The following is a 17904-nucleotide window of genomic DNA, read 5'->3' on the forward strand; positions in this document are numbered from 1 at the left end:
ATTCCGCAAAGCTCCATGTCTATCGCGACAATAGACGGGCGACGTCTGGAAAGGAATTAGTTTTTAGTTCTTACTTCGCGCGTTTCCTGTTTTTTGTCTCTTTCATGTAAGGGAGGGAAATTGATGTATCGGTTTCGATGGAGGGAAAACTTTTCATCAGGATGACATACACTAGGAGTTATTATTATTACAAATTGCTATAATCTATCGCAATTTGAAATGAACAGTAAAAAATGAATATTTTTTTTCAAACAAACAGTGATATCAGACATAGGGGACATAAGGCTGTTAATTCGCAGAACGTTACGCATCAATTTCGCTTGCTAGGACGCCTTCAAATCACAAGGCAGAAATTTCTAGGAATTACTATTTGACACCAGAAATATATGTTACAACGTCAAACAAAACTGATTGACGGTATTAACAATTTGAATAAGCATATTTATGGCCTGCAGCGAATTTATCTAAATTCTGTTTATAGAACATAATCATATCATTTCAGACATAGGATGCTTACTTTAAAAAATTTGCTTCTTACATAATTTTCCAGAAGAACTAATAGCTTGCATCCAGCGTCGTCTGTTCACCTTGTGGGGGAAGTCCCACGCTGCGCTTGCTGGTCTGTGAATCCAGAAGCTTAACGTCTCAGCTGCCATCTGTTCTGCACATGTGGTCTGCCCATTACCACTCCATACTCGATTATGTCGATTACTATGGCTTGTCTAATAGTTTATCTAGGGATCTTATTACAAAACAATACAATGAAATGAAATTAAAATATTTTTAATAAGTTAATATCATTGTCGTTTTAGCCCAAAGACGCCCACTGTAAGGTTTAAGCATCTACAGGGGGATATATTATAATCGCTACGCTTGGTTGGCGATGGCAGCGTCGTACTATGGTACACAGACGTTCCTGACAATTCTCTGGAAACTTGTTTGTTAGCACAACGTGTGAATTATAAAAGATTATGTCAGCATGTCTATATAATAAATAACTTGTCTTATTTAGACAAATAAATTTATGGAAAAATGTAATGTTTAAAGTAACAGTGTAACTCCTCGCCTACGAGCCTGGCAGTGTCTTGCGTGCCGTTGGATCAAGTCGGCCATTACATTTTGGAGGGAAAATACGTTACCGATCACGCGATGCCTATCGTTAACAAACTGAACATCACGACCTACTGCAAATCGTTTACCAATAAGCTTTTATTGTTAATAGTATATAGTCGTTGTCAAGTCTGTTATGTATATAAAGTTTAACTTTGAACTATTAAACAGACAGACAGATTATAATTTTAATTAATATGTAATTATGGTGTAGGTTCCGTACATATTTTCATATGCTTATAATAAAAAGCGATAGTTTTAACTTTACAAACAGACATTTCAATTTTATTTATTTGTATAAATTACGTTATTACTATCGAAATCATTTATTTTCAGATAAAGTATAATATACATTAATCGACAACATATAAGCTGTATATCTACCTCATTAAATCTTTTATCTACACTTTTAACACTTTGTAAAGCTGAGATTGCTTTGACAATGATAAGAATAATCGTATTTGGTCCTATTTTATGAAGTTATGTGTTAAATTCAATAGTCTTATATATTACAAGTGAGCAGCGGCAGAGAACCGAGACTTGCGATCGCAGCTCGCGGATTCGAATCCCGGGATACAATTTTATATAATTCGCACTTTGTTTATTAATTTTATGGGATTGCTACAGTTACCAAACAAGTTTCCAGAAAATAGGCAGTAACGTCAACTGCGTACCGTAATTCCACACTACAATTTCCAACCCTTCTGCAAAGCGTGGCGATTATGTTATATCATATAGACATTTGAGGGAGGCCTATGTATATATGACTATATATTAATATAGTCATATATAGGCCTTTATATATATATGTGTATAGATAGTTAAGTATAAAACAGTTGTACATTTGTAAAATTGATAAACACAACATTACTTTTAAACGCTCTTCACATTAGTACATAGTTTACAAATATGTGAAGTATGCATTACGTATACAGATACAGTTGCATAGACGACATTTATGAAATTGTAGTAATATTTTCAAGTGTATACAACCATCCCGCGGTGTAAGCCGGTGCTTGTACCGGAGATCGCGTGACTTGCGGTGGATACCCTGTTGTCTTTTTTTCGTTTATTTTACATTTGAGGCTCTATGTTCTACTTTCTTTCAGTTGGAAGGAAACACTCGTTTTTTTTTTTTCAAAAACTTCATGCCATTAACTAGATTTGTGAAACTAAGCTAATAAACACACTTTACTTCCGAAGTTATACAAAGGCTTCGTATACTATAAATTATGATTCTTTTTATATAGTTGTAATGGAATGGGGGTTTATCTTTCATGAAGTGTAGATAAAGTCGAAGGTGTTTACGCCCATCCAAAAAAAAACCTGTTCACTATATTCTTAAAGGCTCAAGAGTTCAACTCATCAGGAAAACTAGACCCAGGCAGGTCGTCCCAAATCTTGGCGACTCTCACCAAAAACGAGCTAAACATTTAGTTTGACTTTTGGGTATGTCAACAACGTATGGATGAAACTTTTGCCTGCACCTGGTAGTCCGACAAAGGAATGGAGATGGTGCAATCAGTTCGAAAAGAGCCTTCGAGCACTCTCCGAAGTGCATCCTATAAAAAACCAACAAGCTGGCAACTCGACGACGATGCTCAAGCGTGGTCTGCTATTTGAGAGCATTTCGTTGTTAATTAACCTACGGACTCTTCGGTCAACTGAGTCCAAAGCTTTCACATGATATTTGTCTGCACCGTCCAAGAGATGAATGGAGCACTCAGGATGGAATTTGAACAGTGTAAAGTAATACCGCCAACATATACATTATGGATAGGTTCAGCAGTCGAGTTAATAAAACTCGGTAAATAATTATTATACTGATTGAAACTTGCGATCATTGGTCGCAGGTTCTATTCCCGGGATACATTCTCTTTCAATGGGCAGTACCATCCTCTGCGTACCATAATACCACACTACGATCACAGACCCGTCTGCGAAGCGTGGCGATTATGCTATATCTCCCTTAGATATATTAGGGGAAAGCCTCTATGTTTTGCAGTAAACGTCTATAGGCTAGAACGACGACGTAGTGACCGAAAGATAAAGATTCAAATCCTCCATTTCACAAGCGATGTTTGTAATTCAGTTCAATCTAATAAAAAAACCTTTTTTTTAATATATTAAAATTACGATCGCAAACTAATCACTTTCATCACAGCCGTTCGTCGTCCGCAGCTGGACATAGATTTCCAATAACGCGTTTTTTCGAATTTGAAAGCAAATCTTTTTGAAATGACTTATTTTTTTATTTATTGACTCAGATAAATCTTGGTGACCCATTTTCCCTAAAACCAATCCAAGTATAGCATCAGCGCGTCTATATTCAAGAATTTTTATGTCAAGATCAAAAATTGTTCTACGCGATAATTGGAAGCTCATTTTAAAAATAAAATTAGCGCAAAATGTTCTTGGGTTTTCTAAATACAAATACATTAAAGTTCAATTCCTATAAGGAATTAAAAATACAAGAATAAACATGTTTATTTTAGATTTTATTTTCGTGCCGTAAAAGATGTGCATATTACTATGTTGCAAAAATATTGACTTACCGGGAAGACGGTGAATAACTTAATCATATCATACGCTTTCGGACACATCTATCTAATTATCACTACAACCTGCTTTCTCGATTTGTTATTGCTTATATGGTATCGATAAATGCAAATAACTACCTTACACACAATTAAATTACAACACTACCATACAATATATTTTAACCATTATGTATTACTTCGAAATATCTGATTATTGTATTGCTAGATTTTTAAAACCTTATACAGTGTAACGGTAGGAAATGGAATAAAAAATATCAATAGAAAATAAGCAAGTGCTTAAACTTTAATACGTGATGACAATGCGTTAGACAGATTTATCTAAAAAGGTTTTCCAGAATGTGTAATTGAGTATAACCTCAAGATGATGATACATTACAAAAATGTATCCGTCAATATCATCACCTATTTAGTCATAGAAGGCAGAACAAGGGCAGGAAATGTAGGTCATTTAGCGTCTTCCAACAATCTTAAACGAGGTCTTTTGTCCACGAGGGGACGTTCTTCGCTGCGCTTGTCAGCCCGTTATCTCCACTGCAGAATTTTAAAGTCCCAGAGACTATGTATATATTTTTTATTGTTATTAATTCGTCCTTGTCTTGTATTTTATCACAGTGCTGCCTAGACAGCTGTACCGCGTCTTAGGTATACGTGAGCAGAGGGGGGAGGTATTGGTTGCACCGTACGGTCCTTTCCTGTACCTCATACTATTATCCCCGACCGACACCTCGTAAGCACTATAACTTGTATCTTCGGTATAGGAGTATTGTATAATAAAAATCAAAATTTAAGAAAAAATGTTTTATTAATATCAAAACCTACCTTGATATCGGCAATAATTAATAATACTTATAAAAAATTACATATTAGTGTAACCAAATACGAAACACTCGCATCTGAACACGCGGTTCGCTATTATCGGTGTAAATTTGAAATTCGTTACACCATTGTAAAAAATACACAACCATTGTTGATATCATTGGACGTGTCAGGTGCGTAAGAGGCAGTTTGCTTACATTCAATATTAAGAAATAATGTGTTAGTTATTTTATTATAAAATATATTTATATGCAACCTTGCTAAGTCTAACAGTCTCCAAAAATTAAGTATACGTGTCTTGTTAAAGTTAATTGCATCCTATATTTCATATTGTATATCGATATTTTTAAATGTTTGACGTACTCGATCCAATAAATTAAAGTTACATATTATATATTAGGAATGTTTATAACAACGTGTAGCGTTCAGGTAGAGACGTTCTTTATAATACTGGCCACAAACTGCCATATATACTTTTAAGCTCATAAAACAAAAAAACCTATTCAAAACTGAGTGGTTTTAGAAGAAAAAAAAATTAGGTAAAGATAATATAGCAAAATAAGCGTTTTCGAAATTCGAATTAACGCGTGTTAAAATTAGTTGTTATTTACTATGTCTCTACAGACATTGTAATGTCAAAAGTTAATTCCAATAGAAAAAAAATAATTAAACTGATATATTTTAAAGCGATCAATTTTGTACATGGTGATTAAAAATAGGTGTAAAATATTTAAAGCCTTTTACTGATAAATGTAGTATATATTCATTACTTTAAATATTTTACATCTATAAACAATCAATCTGTATAATTTAGCATTTGATTTAAATTTGGAACTCCGATTGGAATTCAGAAGCTGACAGTTGGGCTGTCGCTGTTAATGTAGTGTCAATTATTATTGTGAATATTTTCACCTGAACGCTACAAAAGAAATATCGAAGCAAGATATCGAATTCATACATGTATATTTTCGTAAGCATTTCTACAATTATCAAAACGCAATTTAAATATTATGTGTAGCATAGAACGCGTCATAAAATGTCATAGAATGCAACAGATTAAAAATGGAACATTAGGTTATATGGTTGGTTTCGTAACAAGTTTACAACTTCATTTCTGGCAACACTAAAAATATAAAGAGCAACGTAATTCATAAAATTAGTATGATAATACTAAAACAAAACTACTTTTTGGTGTTAGTAACTACAACGAACTTAAATCTATGAGAAAATAAATACTTTAAGTAGATTGTTATTTAATTGCACGAAAAATATATTTCATTTTATTTTTGTAAATATATTGCTGTAAATTCGAGATGGCACTTTAGAATAAATACATAGCAAAATAAGCATATTAACAATTATATACATTGTGCTCGTTTAAGAATGTTTGCATAGTCGCGTACAGCCCATATATAAACTCTTGCTTATGGCACAAGATATCAAAGCTCCAATGAGATTTGATAATATTTACAATTTGTTCTATACTTGATAGCAACAAAAACTTAATAATTATGAAACTTCAACTAAGGTACCGTACGAAAATGCCAGTGTCTACACTTTATTCGACGAACATAATTAATACCGGAACATACACAAAATATCTCTCTAGTTAAAGAAATCAGGCTAAAGATGCGTTTACATGCATCTTAAATTTGCACGGTGCAGTAAATTCTCTTGAGTTCATTATTTACTATACGTCTAGGCGTATTTTGTATTGATTTCTGTTTGATAATAAATAAATATGTAGTTATTCGCATACCATGTCAATAAGGAAACGCATGTAAATCCATCTTATACTTTCTTTAAAATTTTTGACGCTGCAAATAAAAGTCATGCGAGATTGTAGTAATCATATGTGCCTTTCATTTGCTTACAAAAGAGGTTGAACAACAAAAAACCACTATATTAACTTTGTTTAGCGAATAAAGTGAGATATTGAGGAAAAGTGTTAAAACTGGTGTAAAAAACAGACGGAACTATTTTTTAAATGCATTTACGTATCACTCAGCAGTCGATCATTGGAATTTATTGACCACTTGCTTCACCCAACTATTTTTCAAGTCATCTGGAACTTCTGTTTGGTCGCTGCTGCTTTTGATTACAGGAATGTTGGCTTTCTCTGTACTGCTACTGGGGGTTATATGCCTAGACTCCCTGCCGCCATTTTCGCTGACACTTCTCTCAAACGACGCGACTTTCGTCGTGATTGATTTTGGTTTTGCGCTGTAGGATGGTTTCTTTAAAGCAGGGTTTGTTTTGACTTGACTTTTGGACATCATTTCGAGCTCCATTCGTCTCTCCAAAACTGTTTTAGTTGTTGTTTTATGGGTTTCGATATTCGACCTTTTTTCGGGTTGTACTTTAATTTTCCGTGTGGCTGAATCAAGACTGGCCCGTTCGAAACTCAGTCGTTTCATTTGGATATTACCCTGTTGATTATATTTGTCTTTAAGGTCTTCTTTTAAATTACTAGCAATAATGTTTGTTTCTTGGCTAATAGCAACTTTTTCTTTAATATTTCTTTTAGCGTTTTCCGCTGAAGGACTTGACTCAGATCTCATTAAAAACGATTTCGAATTTAAATTTCCTTTTAATGTGTTCACTTTGATAGAATCTGATAACGTACAATGTTCTTGATTATCTGTGTCTTGTTTTGAGGTTTGTTTATTCTGTAATGCAGTTGATACTGCAATATTACTCATTTTTGGTTTCATCGGGACTGGAGGTGCTATTTTCGGTTTCGTAGGTTGCTTGACGTCTTTTTTCAAACTATCTTGTTCAATAGTTTCTTTTATTTTATTCGTAGTTACTATTACCTTAGAGTTTGTGCAAGTTTTTTCGCTTGTGCTTGTTGTAATGATAATTTTTTTAGATCTAAAAGAGGCATTCCTTTGCATACTTTCTATTCGCTTAACAGTTTTATTAACTGTTTTTTCCGCATCACTGCATTCTGTTTTAATTTCGTCTACATCTTCTTGATCTGAGTACACAGCAGAGTCTCTGAAGACATCTTCGCTTGTGAAATGTTCTATTTTTTCGAACGATTTCTCGTAAAAGCTATCGTCGGAGTTTGCTTGTGTCGTGTCTGAATTTTGTTGAGGATCGATTGTTTTTTGTGGATTAGTTTTACTCAGGGTCTCTTGGTAGGTACTTTCACTGGATGAAGTAACGAAAGAAGAGTTAGAAAACAGACTATCAGGTCTAACAGCATTTTTATTTATAAGTACATTAACGTTTTTGAGAGCATTCTTTTCCTTAAGTAATGTCGTTGGATCAACATAATCAGATTGAGCTATTCTAGCACCTAAATATTTACTGCCTTGCATGTAAATCGGTAATTTATTTATGCTTTGATGAGAGTTGTTATTCATTCTTGAAGGTGAAGAACTAACCGAGCTCGAAGTGCTCGTAACCATGCTAATACTTTTACTAAAACTTGGTCTCTGATTTTCAGTTTTATGCGCAAGATCATCGCAGCTATGCGACAGAGTTTCCAAATTATTCTTCTCTATTTGACTTTCACTCATTGTGGTACCCTCATGAACGCTTTTGCTGAGAGCATCGTTTAGCACATTAGCTAGTGCTGTACCAGTATTAATATCAGTTGTAGTAATAACTACTTTAACTTCATTTTTCGTAGGATTATTTTCTGAATCGTCGGCTGATTTTATTTTAAAATCGTTTTTCGTCTGCGCGTCTTCAGGATCATCACCGATTATACTTCTGAATCTCTGGAGCAAATTTCTTGAGTAACTTCTTGGGTTAAGCGCCGATCTCTTTTCGTTCGTTGGACTTTTGTTCGTCGTCTCAGGACTGCTATGGTCATTTGTGTTTATTTCAGACTCTTCATTGCTTTTATTAGGATTTCGGTTTTTAAATCTACTTAGCACATTTTTAAGTGACAGAACATTGCTCGTAGGCTTGTATATTTTATGTTCTGGGTGTATAACTTCCATATCCTTATTCTCATCTTCTCTCTCTATGGGTAAAACCTCACAGGAAGAGGCAGTAGATGTATTTAAATTGGGTTGTAAAATTAAGGCATCATTTTTGTTAGGATCGACATCGATTTTTTCAAAATTATTTTTGTAGCAACGATCGATTTCTTCCTCCAGCTCTAATGTTGATTGACTGATATTTTGTTGGTAGTCCGTATCTGCAGATTTAGATACTTTGCAAAATTTAAATATATCGCCGTCACTAATGTAATTTTCAACGTCATCATAACTCAATTCACTTTGATCTGACGCGATAGTAAAAGGTCTATCTATACTCATAACTTTACCGTCTCTGTTTAAATAAGTCTTGCTGTTACTGTTAGGTTTACATTTGAAAGAGCTTAAATTGTTTTCGTCTTGAGTACTTGTGACGACTTGAAAACTTCTGGGAAGTGAGCCAGACTTTCTGTCTCTAGATACATTGAAGTGCTCTTTTTGCCTACTAAGCCATATTTCTGGTGTATTTGGACTTTGCAGTTCTGAGCTCATTGGCAAATAATCACAAGGTAGAGCACTAGGTACTTCTTTATTCCTTTTACACACTTCTACTAGATTATCGTATAAGTTCTCTTCATTTGATGGGGGCCCATTCTTCTCCATTGTTACATAATAATCTGATTCTTTTATTGGTTTTACTTTCTGTGGTGATTTAACTGGTACGTCATAAATACCATCGTCATCTTGGCTTTGTTGGTTGAATGACAAATAAACGTAGTCCGATTCTACGATGTTTCTCGTTTCCGGTGAATTTGTGTTTGGTGGCGATGGCAACCTTCTAGGGCGTGGAGTGTGTGGATTGTGATGTATTGTTTTACTTTTGCTATTCAAAGAATGTAAGCGTTCTTCCACTCTGTCCTCAATCCTTAAAGTTTCATAAATGTGGTCATCGTCTGACATGATTGCTTCGGATTTTGAATCTGGTAGACTAATATTCTCATGATTATCCTTGTCAATTATATTTAACTCTAAATTTTCAGATATTTGTCGACTATATCTTGGTTTCGAAGAAACAGAATCAAAGTTACGGGCTAAAATCACTTGATCAGGGTTAGAATGTGATTTTAATAATCTTTGATGTCGTCTTTGTGCACTATTTCGCTGTTGTTGTTTTTTAAGTAGCTTTTGAAATTCACGGTTTTCTAATAAAAGTTGTGATATAATTTTTTCTAAAGGTGGGTCCGTTTCCTCACAGCTTTCTACGATTTCCTCTTGAACTTGAATTTCGGGGTTACCAGATCTATCTTCAATTTCTGAATTTTCATTTATTACTTTTTGTTTGTGTAAATATTTAACTTTCTCCAATTCATTCTTCTTGAATGAATCTGTCTTTTCAATTAACTTCTTGTAAGTCTCTTCATCGATATCTTCATCTTTGCTGATGGTGCTAGTAGTAGTATTCATGTCTTCCTTATTTTCTTGTTGTTTATCTACATTAAGACTATCAGTAGATTCTGATATGTGCAAAATATTTTCAGTTGAAACATCAGTAGAAAAATCTGTATAAAACTTTGATGTGTCAGTTGTAATACGTAATCCCTTTGCTCTGTTTTTCTTGAGTTTTGAAATTTTCTTTGGTATATTTTTAGTGTTATACATTTTAATTTCCAAATTCGGTTTATTGCCGGCATTTATTCCCTTTCTTTTTATATCTAGTTCAGGATCGGATATGACAGAACCGTCACTGTTTTTTGTCTTTTTTGATATTCTGTTGGATCCGCAATTTCTGCATTCGAACTCAATTTTTTCGCCTCCTTTACTATCCTGTGATCTGTCATTATCACTGTCCTGTAATTTTTTCATAACAAACCCGACGGAGTTTTGTTGCAATCCTGGTTCTGATTTTCTTCTCCACGTACCTATTTTTGATAGTTTGGATCTTTGTGGATCGTCTTTGGATTTTGATCTCAGAGTGTCGGTCTTATATCGCTCGTTATCGATGCACCTAGATCTTCTTGTATGCAGCGTAAGCGTGGAATCAGTGACAGGTATATTCTCTTTAATTTTGGAGCACTTTAGACATGTTTTTGGTATGTTTCTAACACTTGAGAGTGAATTGTTGGTTTCCCTCAAATCTTCTTTACTCTTCCTTGAGTCCGAGTAACCAATGATATTATCGGAGGAGTGATATCCTCGTGTTTTATTCAAAGAAGACCCCGGATATTCTTTGCTAAAGCTTTCTTGAGAAGATTTGAAGTCTGAACATTTGCATCCGACATGTTTTCTTTCTATTTGCTCAGCGCTACCGGAGTCAATATAGTGAAGAGATCTGTCGCATTCGGGGCATTTACCACCTACCTTAATACTGATATCATCGTTAACGCAATCACATTTTCCTTCTCTACTTTTCTCTTTATTGGAGACATCTGTCTCACAATCAGAGCAAAGGTCTATGTAGCAGTTATCACATGTATAATCAATTCCTTTCTCAGCGGACACCTGCACACAGTCACACTCTATGGTTTCGTTTCGTGAACTTGGTAAGGTATATTTCCTATTCACTTTTTTAAGTCGACCTCTTATTCCATTTTCGAATGATTTCCTTCGTTCTCTTTCCAGCTTCCTTTTTTCTAGGTACTCTGGTGCTGAAAGTTGTTTTCTCATAGAAGCTTGCGTGATGAGATTGTGGGATTTCTCCGCTAATATGTCATCTGCAATTAGATAAAATATTTGTTTAATTTTTATAAAAAATTACGTATAACACTGACAACTAGAAAATATTTTGAATGTCAAAGTTATATTAAAACGTTTTCATGTTATATTTATATAAAGATATAGTTGTTTAATGGTAAACTCAACATTTACTCTATTTAAACGAAATTTAACAATTTTTGAAGAGTAGGTTATAATATTAAACATATAAGTGAATCAACAAACCAAGTTCCATCCATTTATTATAAACTAAAAACTCTTGAATACTATAAAAAAATTACTTGATAATACACTTTTAATTTATATTAAAAACGAAAAATGGAAGAGTTCTTGTGGAACTTTGTTATTTATGCGTACACTCAGACCCAAAATTGAATGAACTAAATTTTATTTAGCAACCATTCATTGATGTTCAGGCCTTTTCCTGCTTTAACTACTTCATAATAATCATAAATCATAGTTGATACAGATCTAAACTGGCTTCTAAATCTGAGAATAACAACCTTGTTCCTAATTCGTTCATGAAAAATAAAAAAAAATGTTTTATTTACCATCAGTTTTGTTTTGTCCCAGTTCCATAACCAGCTGCCGGGCGTGCGATGGAATGACGGCATTGTAGTTCTCCAAGATCACCTGATAATCCGTAATAAGACAGTCAGAACCAGAAATGCTTTAAGGAACATAAATTTCACTTATTCTTTATTGTGTTATGAAAAATAATATAACATTTTAGCGATTGCTAACACGCTAAGGTAGAAATACCAAGTGGTGAGGCATCATTGGAATTGCACATATTTTTTTAATGCGTTCATATTTTGGAAAAGGATGATGTTTGCTAGAAATCATCATTCATTTTTATATTTAGCAAAGTTGTTGATAATCGATTCAATTGTATACGACGAATGGTGTCTAGTCAAGCAATGGATGCCTACTGGGTACAGACTGCCCAGTAAGTAGTCTAAGTGAGAAATATCGAAATATCATAGCACTGATAACTTTATATTCGTATTAAAGAACTACAAGAAAGAGTAAGAGGGAGAGAGACAGTAGAGGATCTCTTTCACCCTAGTGAATGTTGTTTGATATACGATAGTGAACTCACCCGCTTTAGTAATAGGGTCCACTCTCGCTTATGCCGTGGTGATCTGGCTTGAAGCGTGAGTTGCGCTCGTGGCGCGTCCCACGGTATCACGTGGAATGAGAGCGGCGCACCTGCGATGGATTCCACCAGCATCATGTTGTTGCACTGGAATAATTACATCCGCTAATCATAATTGATCTTTCTCTTTATTTTCAAAGGGATAATGTCTGACCCTATTTTCAATAAAAACTTTACTGCGATATAATCCCACGAAAATTAGTTTTGTTACATAAGTAGTGTCGCAGTAGATGTAATAATAGTAATGTGTGTAACGTTAATTTCTTATAGTTTTAAATGACCAAAAGTAAGAATTATTGAAGTAACCTAGAACACAATTTAAATTTTGCTATCACTTAACCTTAGGTTTTTTTCTGTAAGTGATAATTTAGATCAGAAACAACTTAGTTGGCGTTTTTTCAATACTAGCACTACACTAGTATTACTATGTGTAAAATAAGTAAGAAAAGGACTAATATATAGCTGCTTACGCTATGCAGCAGTAGCCGTGCAATGAAGTACACCGCCCGCCAACCCGCTGATAAATGCGCATGCGGCAAATAATGCGAATTACGCAACTACAACCGTTAATTCACTCAACACGTGTTTCACCCCTCCACGGGGCATCCTCAGGAGTGATGTTACACCGACCAGTGCCAAACACCGAGGCATCCGCACTACCGAGCACCGGGGCTGGCGGACGGTGCACTTCATTGCACGACTACTGCTGCATAGCGGAAGTAGCTATATATTAGTCCCTTTCTTACTTAGGATAGACTTCCGCAAAGTAACGCATGATTCTACTACTGAGCTAATCAGGCTATACCTACCCAGCATACCATATGAGGATTATATATTTTAAAACCTTCGATTGGCATCACATTGTAAAAGGCGCATCATATGAATCTAAGACAAGGAGATATCTTACTTGATACCACGGATTTCGTATTTCAAAACTCCCTATTTTATATTTAGGTCGTATCATTTACCACTAGGAGCACGCCTCAGTTGCTTCGTACTCTTTTAGTATAATAATGCTTGCGTCTTAGAAATCTAACTCACCATGATATGGGACTTGTAAGCCAAGATACCGTCCTCCCTGTTCTTGGTGACCAGCAGCATTTTATCGAAGAGGAAGGCGTGGCGCATCGCCTTCGCGCCGAACACTCTGCAAAATATTAAAAGATGTTATAATTGTAATTTTATATTTACGTCATTATTACATGCTTTGAATAGGTCGTGTCGGGACTTTATTGTTCTATGCGGTTAGGTCAAACTTTCTAAAAAGTAAGGTTAGTTTTTTACATGGTTAGGTTAGGATTTTAAAAACGTTAGGTTATTATTTTTTTAAATATGTATTATACTGTCCAAATGACCGGGTATTTAAAACGGATTTCTTTACAGAGCACGAACAAAATTTACAATGAATTGTTGATGGAGGTGCTACTGGTACAATTTGTAGACCAGGAAAAAGATTTTTTAATAAATTTACTTTTATTTCAAAGGCTGACAAGACATCTACGATTACTTTCTATGATCTTTTATAATAACTTATTGCCTTGTTCATCTTTACTTTAAAAACATTATTTTACAAATACCTGTTATTATATTATATATATTTAAAACTCTTTTAATCTTTTTACTGATTTAAATAAATAAAATAGTAATAGCGATCGTGACATAAACATTATAGATTGATTGTTTTAGAACCTAAGGAGTTCAATTTACACTCTTTTGATACTTTAAGTCGAAGATTTTAAGTAAATGAATAGCTGTTATATATTCACCTGAAGGTCCCTTCGGCACACAACTCTCCGTATGTCGTCAAGTCAGGTCCGTTCCAGCCGTAAAGCAACGACTGAATCTCCTAAAATTAACAAGGAATTTGTTTAAAATAAAAAACCATTTAATACACGAATCGTTGTAAAATTTCTCATGAAGCAGGTTTTGTTGAAAGATTTAGTTATTTCAATACTTAAATTAGGATACGGTTATTCTTTCATGGCTAGTTTATTATGGATTTTTTAAAATCTAGGAATAGTGCTTCCTGTAATAAAAATGTTATAATGTAAAACAACGTATGCAACCAGAGCGGCAAGGAGCAAGCAAGCCCGACGACAAATTTTGGGAAGGACGATGATGTGAAAATAAAGTGTTTTATTAAAGTATTTTGTCAAAATACATTACAAAAAATCTAGTATGTCACATGTATGCAACAGCATTTTGCATCTTCTTCTATTCAACCGATATATATGCCCATCGCTAAACATAGGCCTTCCCCAAAGATCGTCACGATGACCGGTCTTGCGCTGCCGGCATCCAGTGAATTCCCACGACTGGACATCTCGTCATACAACTAATGAAGAACCACCAACCCACGTCGAGTCCACTGGCTTGTGGTCGCCATTCGGGAAACTTTCGCCCCCCCCCCCCCCCAGTTCCACTTCAGACTAGCAATTTTACGAGTTACGCGGGTGACCTTGGTTTTTGTGCGGCCCTTATTTATGTTTAATTTTTTACATTGCATTACTTGTAAGTAAATTTTGTTTGTGGTACTCGAAACTTTGGAACCAGCACTGTATGTAATTTAAAAAACCCATTCAAAATTAAGATAATTACCATAATCACGACTATGTGAACACTATGTACTAATTTCCTATTTATTTATGAAAACATATGAAAAAAGACATTCACCTGCACCCTAACGGCGTGCTCGTGTTTACGCTTCATATCGTCGATGTGCTGGGCGATGCCCGTCATCTTCAAAAGCGCGTACTCTGTCTCCCGAGACGCACACTGTTTCACTACGTTCTGCCAGAAACCAACACACACAGGAATTAATATATATGTGATCGGTGTAAAAGCTTCAAAGAGGTAAATGTAAAGTTCATTTGATGGCAATTAATGCAAGGTAAACCTATACAAAAATCAATAGCCTTAGAAATAATAAATCACATTATGATAATATAGTAAGAAGAAACGTTTACGGATTACTATGTATTAAAAATAATTATTGTTTACTGTCTGTCTTCGTCGCAAGCGTTGAACTGCCAAAAGTTACTGGTCTGTCGTATTCCAATAGATAAAATAAATTAATGTAACATATTTCAAAGCTTGATTGGAAATATGCTTTATTACATAAATATGTTACACATATCTTTATTCACCCCTTTGAATCTTTCACACCTATAAACTATCACCCTATATGTAGTCATATACCGTGTTGAATTCAGAAACTTAATACATTAGCTTTTACAATGATTTACAAATCTTTTTAAAAATGACTAAAGCGATTTCTCGTCAGAATAAGTATATACAGAACAGTAAGTATATACAGAACAGAACTTGTGAATTGATTAATAACAAATATTTTGAATTAAAAATTGAATGAATTTAAAACTATATAGCTGTTTGTGACTCTCAAAATTATTATAACACAAGAATAGGCCCCATATAATATACACTATTATACGTCAGATCTTTGTAAGGTTTTCTCATACAGTCTATAGTAGATGTGAGCGAATATTTACCCTACATTTCTATTACAAATTACGTAGCATGATATATTAGATATACAAAACAAACCTGCAGCAAGAGATGATACTTCAATATCCTTTGCACTGGTTTCAGCAGGTACGAGGCAAGTGGTAAAGGATGCTGTAACTCCATCTGTTTCTCTCTGAACTCCCTGGCGCTGTGAGGCTTCGATGCCAACGCCGCCAATCGTTCCATTGTGCGCGGGTAACCAGTGCAGTACGAAGTGTACACAGAGAACCCAGCCGTGTTGTTAACGAAGCACCTTGCTATGCAGGTCGCGTCGAGACGACACGTGTTCAACTCCTCACAGAGAGACCTGGAATAAAATAAATAAATCATAAGCCACCATATTTTCTGCTGTATGACGAGCATAACATTGGCTATCCCTAAAGATTTAGAAAGGATTGGAAACGGTCTACATGCATCCAGAGTTTTCCTGAGTGTTCAGAGTGTTCCTTTCCTCGGCTCCCACCTTACCGCGCTTTCCTAAAGAGCAGTACAGCGGTTTTGGTAGCACTATAAATCTAAAATTTATGTAACGTTGGCTCGTAACTTTCCATCCAATTAAATTTTGATTATAATGCTTTTAAAAAAAGTATTCATAGTTATACCAAAAAAATAAATAAGAGAGCCTAGTCATTAAGGCTTGGAATTGTCAAAGATTCTATTGAAACGCGCGGCGGTTACGACCCTGAACGGTTTAACACTTAGTGCGCATTAATATTTCCTCGCTCACAATGCGAAGCAAATTTTAAACGCCACGAAAAATACTTTGTGAATGAATTGTCAACAAAAATATGAATAAAAATATATTCTACACATAGTGTAGATTTTTCTAGGATAGCAAGTTTAACGGCCTGTGTATCACTGGAGGAAAATAGTTAACCATTTTTTTATGAAAATAAAACACTTGGGCGAAACGAACTATAATTGTTAAAGATTATTACATCTATATTATATCGTAGGCGTTGTAGTCCCTTAGACGCCCACTGCATAACATAGGCCTTCTTCAAAGAAATCTATGACGAGATATATCATAATCACCACGCTTAGCAGGCGTGTTGGCGATCACAGTGTGGTATTGTGGTACGCAAAGGATGTTGTTGCCTATCCTCTAGAAACTTTTTTGTAAGCAGTAGCAATCCAATATAACTAACGTACCTAGTGACAATTATAAAAGAATGTATTCCGAGAATCGAATCCGCGACTTAAGATCTCAAGACTCAGTCTTCTACTGCTGGACTACCACCACAGACTTTCGAAAGGCTTAGACTAAGCTAGGCAATGAAAGTAAACACACATGGGCCACGTTAGCAGCTACTCACCCACAACTCATGAGTTCGTTAAGACGCTAACTAAGCACTTTAATAATCTTTACTTTGCGTGCTATGAACTCGATCTCAGATATAACCTATATTATTATATATGGCAGAAATTATTTCACAGTCGCGTACCCTTTTAAAAAATAAATAAGTGCCAAAGCTAATAAAAGTTCACAATTCCATTTCAGCGCAGTACCAGTTTAGTTTCGCTGGCTTGAAGTCGTTTTAAATGAAGGTAGTAGTAAAACGACTGACGCCCGGCTTGTGCGGTGTAATAGGCGGCCAGACGCCATTGTTTCCCCACTTTACGAGGCCGTAACGCGGCCCGGAACGTTGGCGTTCAAGTGAGGCGCTATTCAAGAGTCATGTTTTCGCATTACACGTTTTAAGTTATCGTTTTGCTGATTACTCTCAGTTAATACGTTCCACGCACTATGGTGTTTCTTTTATATACTTTTTAAATTAAAACAAAAACATTCAGGACGAAAGAATTACTACTTATTTGATATTAAATTTACTTGTTTATTACCGACCGACAGTGTAAGTGACCACGAACCGGTTAGACGTGGGGGTGGGGAGAGTAGGCTCCCCACAAGATGGATTGACGACCTAATAAAGGTGGCGATTTTTGAAGGAGACTTATGCCTTGCAGAGGGCGTCTCTATCGCCTGAAATAATGGTGATATACCTTGTACATGTTACGGTATGCATAAAATGTGCTTAGAGATTTTTCAATTACAAAACCGTTTATTTATACACATGTACTATGTAAT

The 17904-nt window shown here is 35.0% G+C and overlaps 1 protein-coding gene across 1 annotated transcript in view; it reads right to left on the minus strand.

Moving 5' to 3' along the window:
- Positions 1 to 4505: 4505 nt before the first annotated feature.
- LOC137924898 (uncharacterized) overlaps positions 4506 to 17904 on the minus strand; it is a 156867-nt gene continuing 143468 nt past the window's right edge. The window contains exons 5-11 of the mRNA XM_068768290.1: positions 15858 to 16125; positions 14967 to 15083; positions 14060 to 14139; positions 13335 to 13440; positions 12237 to 12380; positions 11686 to 11767; positions 4506 to 11133 (exon numbers count right to left, since the gene is read on the minus strand). Of these exons, the coding sequence (XP_068624391.1) occupies positions 6503 to 11133; positions 11686 to 11767; positions 12237 to 12380; positions 13335 to 13440; positions 14060 to 14139; positions 14967 to 15083; positions 15858 to 16125 (5428 nt within the window). The 3' untranslated portion in view covers positions 4506 to 6502. The remainder of the gene's footprint in view (positions 11134 to 11685; positions 11768 to 12236; positions 12381 to 13334; positions 13441 to 14059; positions 14140 to 14966; positions 15084 to 15857; positions 16126 to 17904) is intronic.

The sequence above is a fragment of the Battus philenor genome, unplaced genomic scaffold, assembly GCF_028537555.1.
Source record: "Battus philenor isolate CCGP_79_NKW_IND1 unplaced genomic scaffold, ilBatPhil1.0.hap1 SCAF_25, whole genome shotgun sequence".
Lineage (NCBI taxonomy): Eukaryota > Metazoa > Arthropoda > Insecta > Lepidoptera > Papilionidae > Battus > Battus philenor.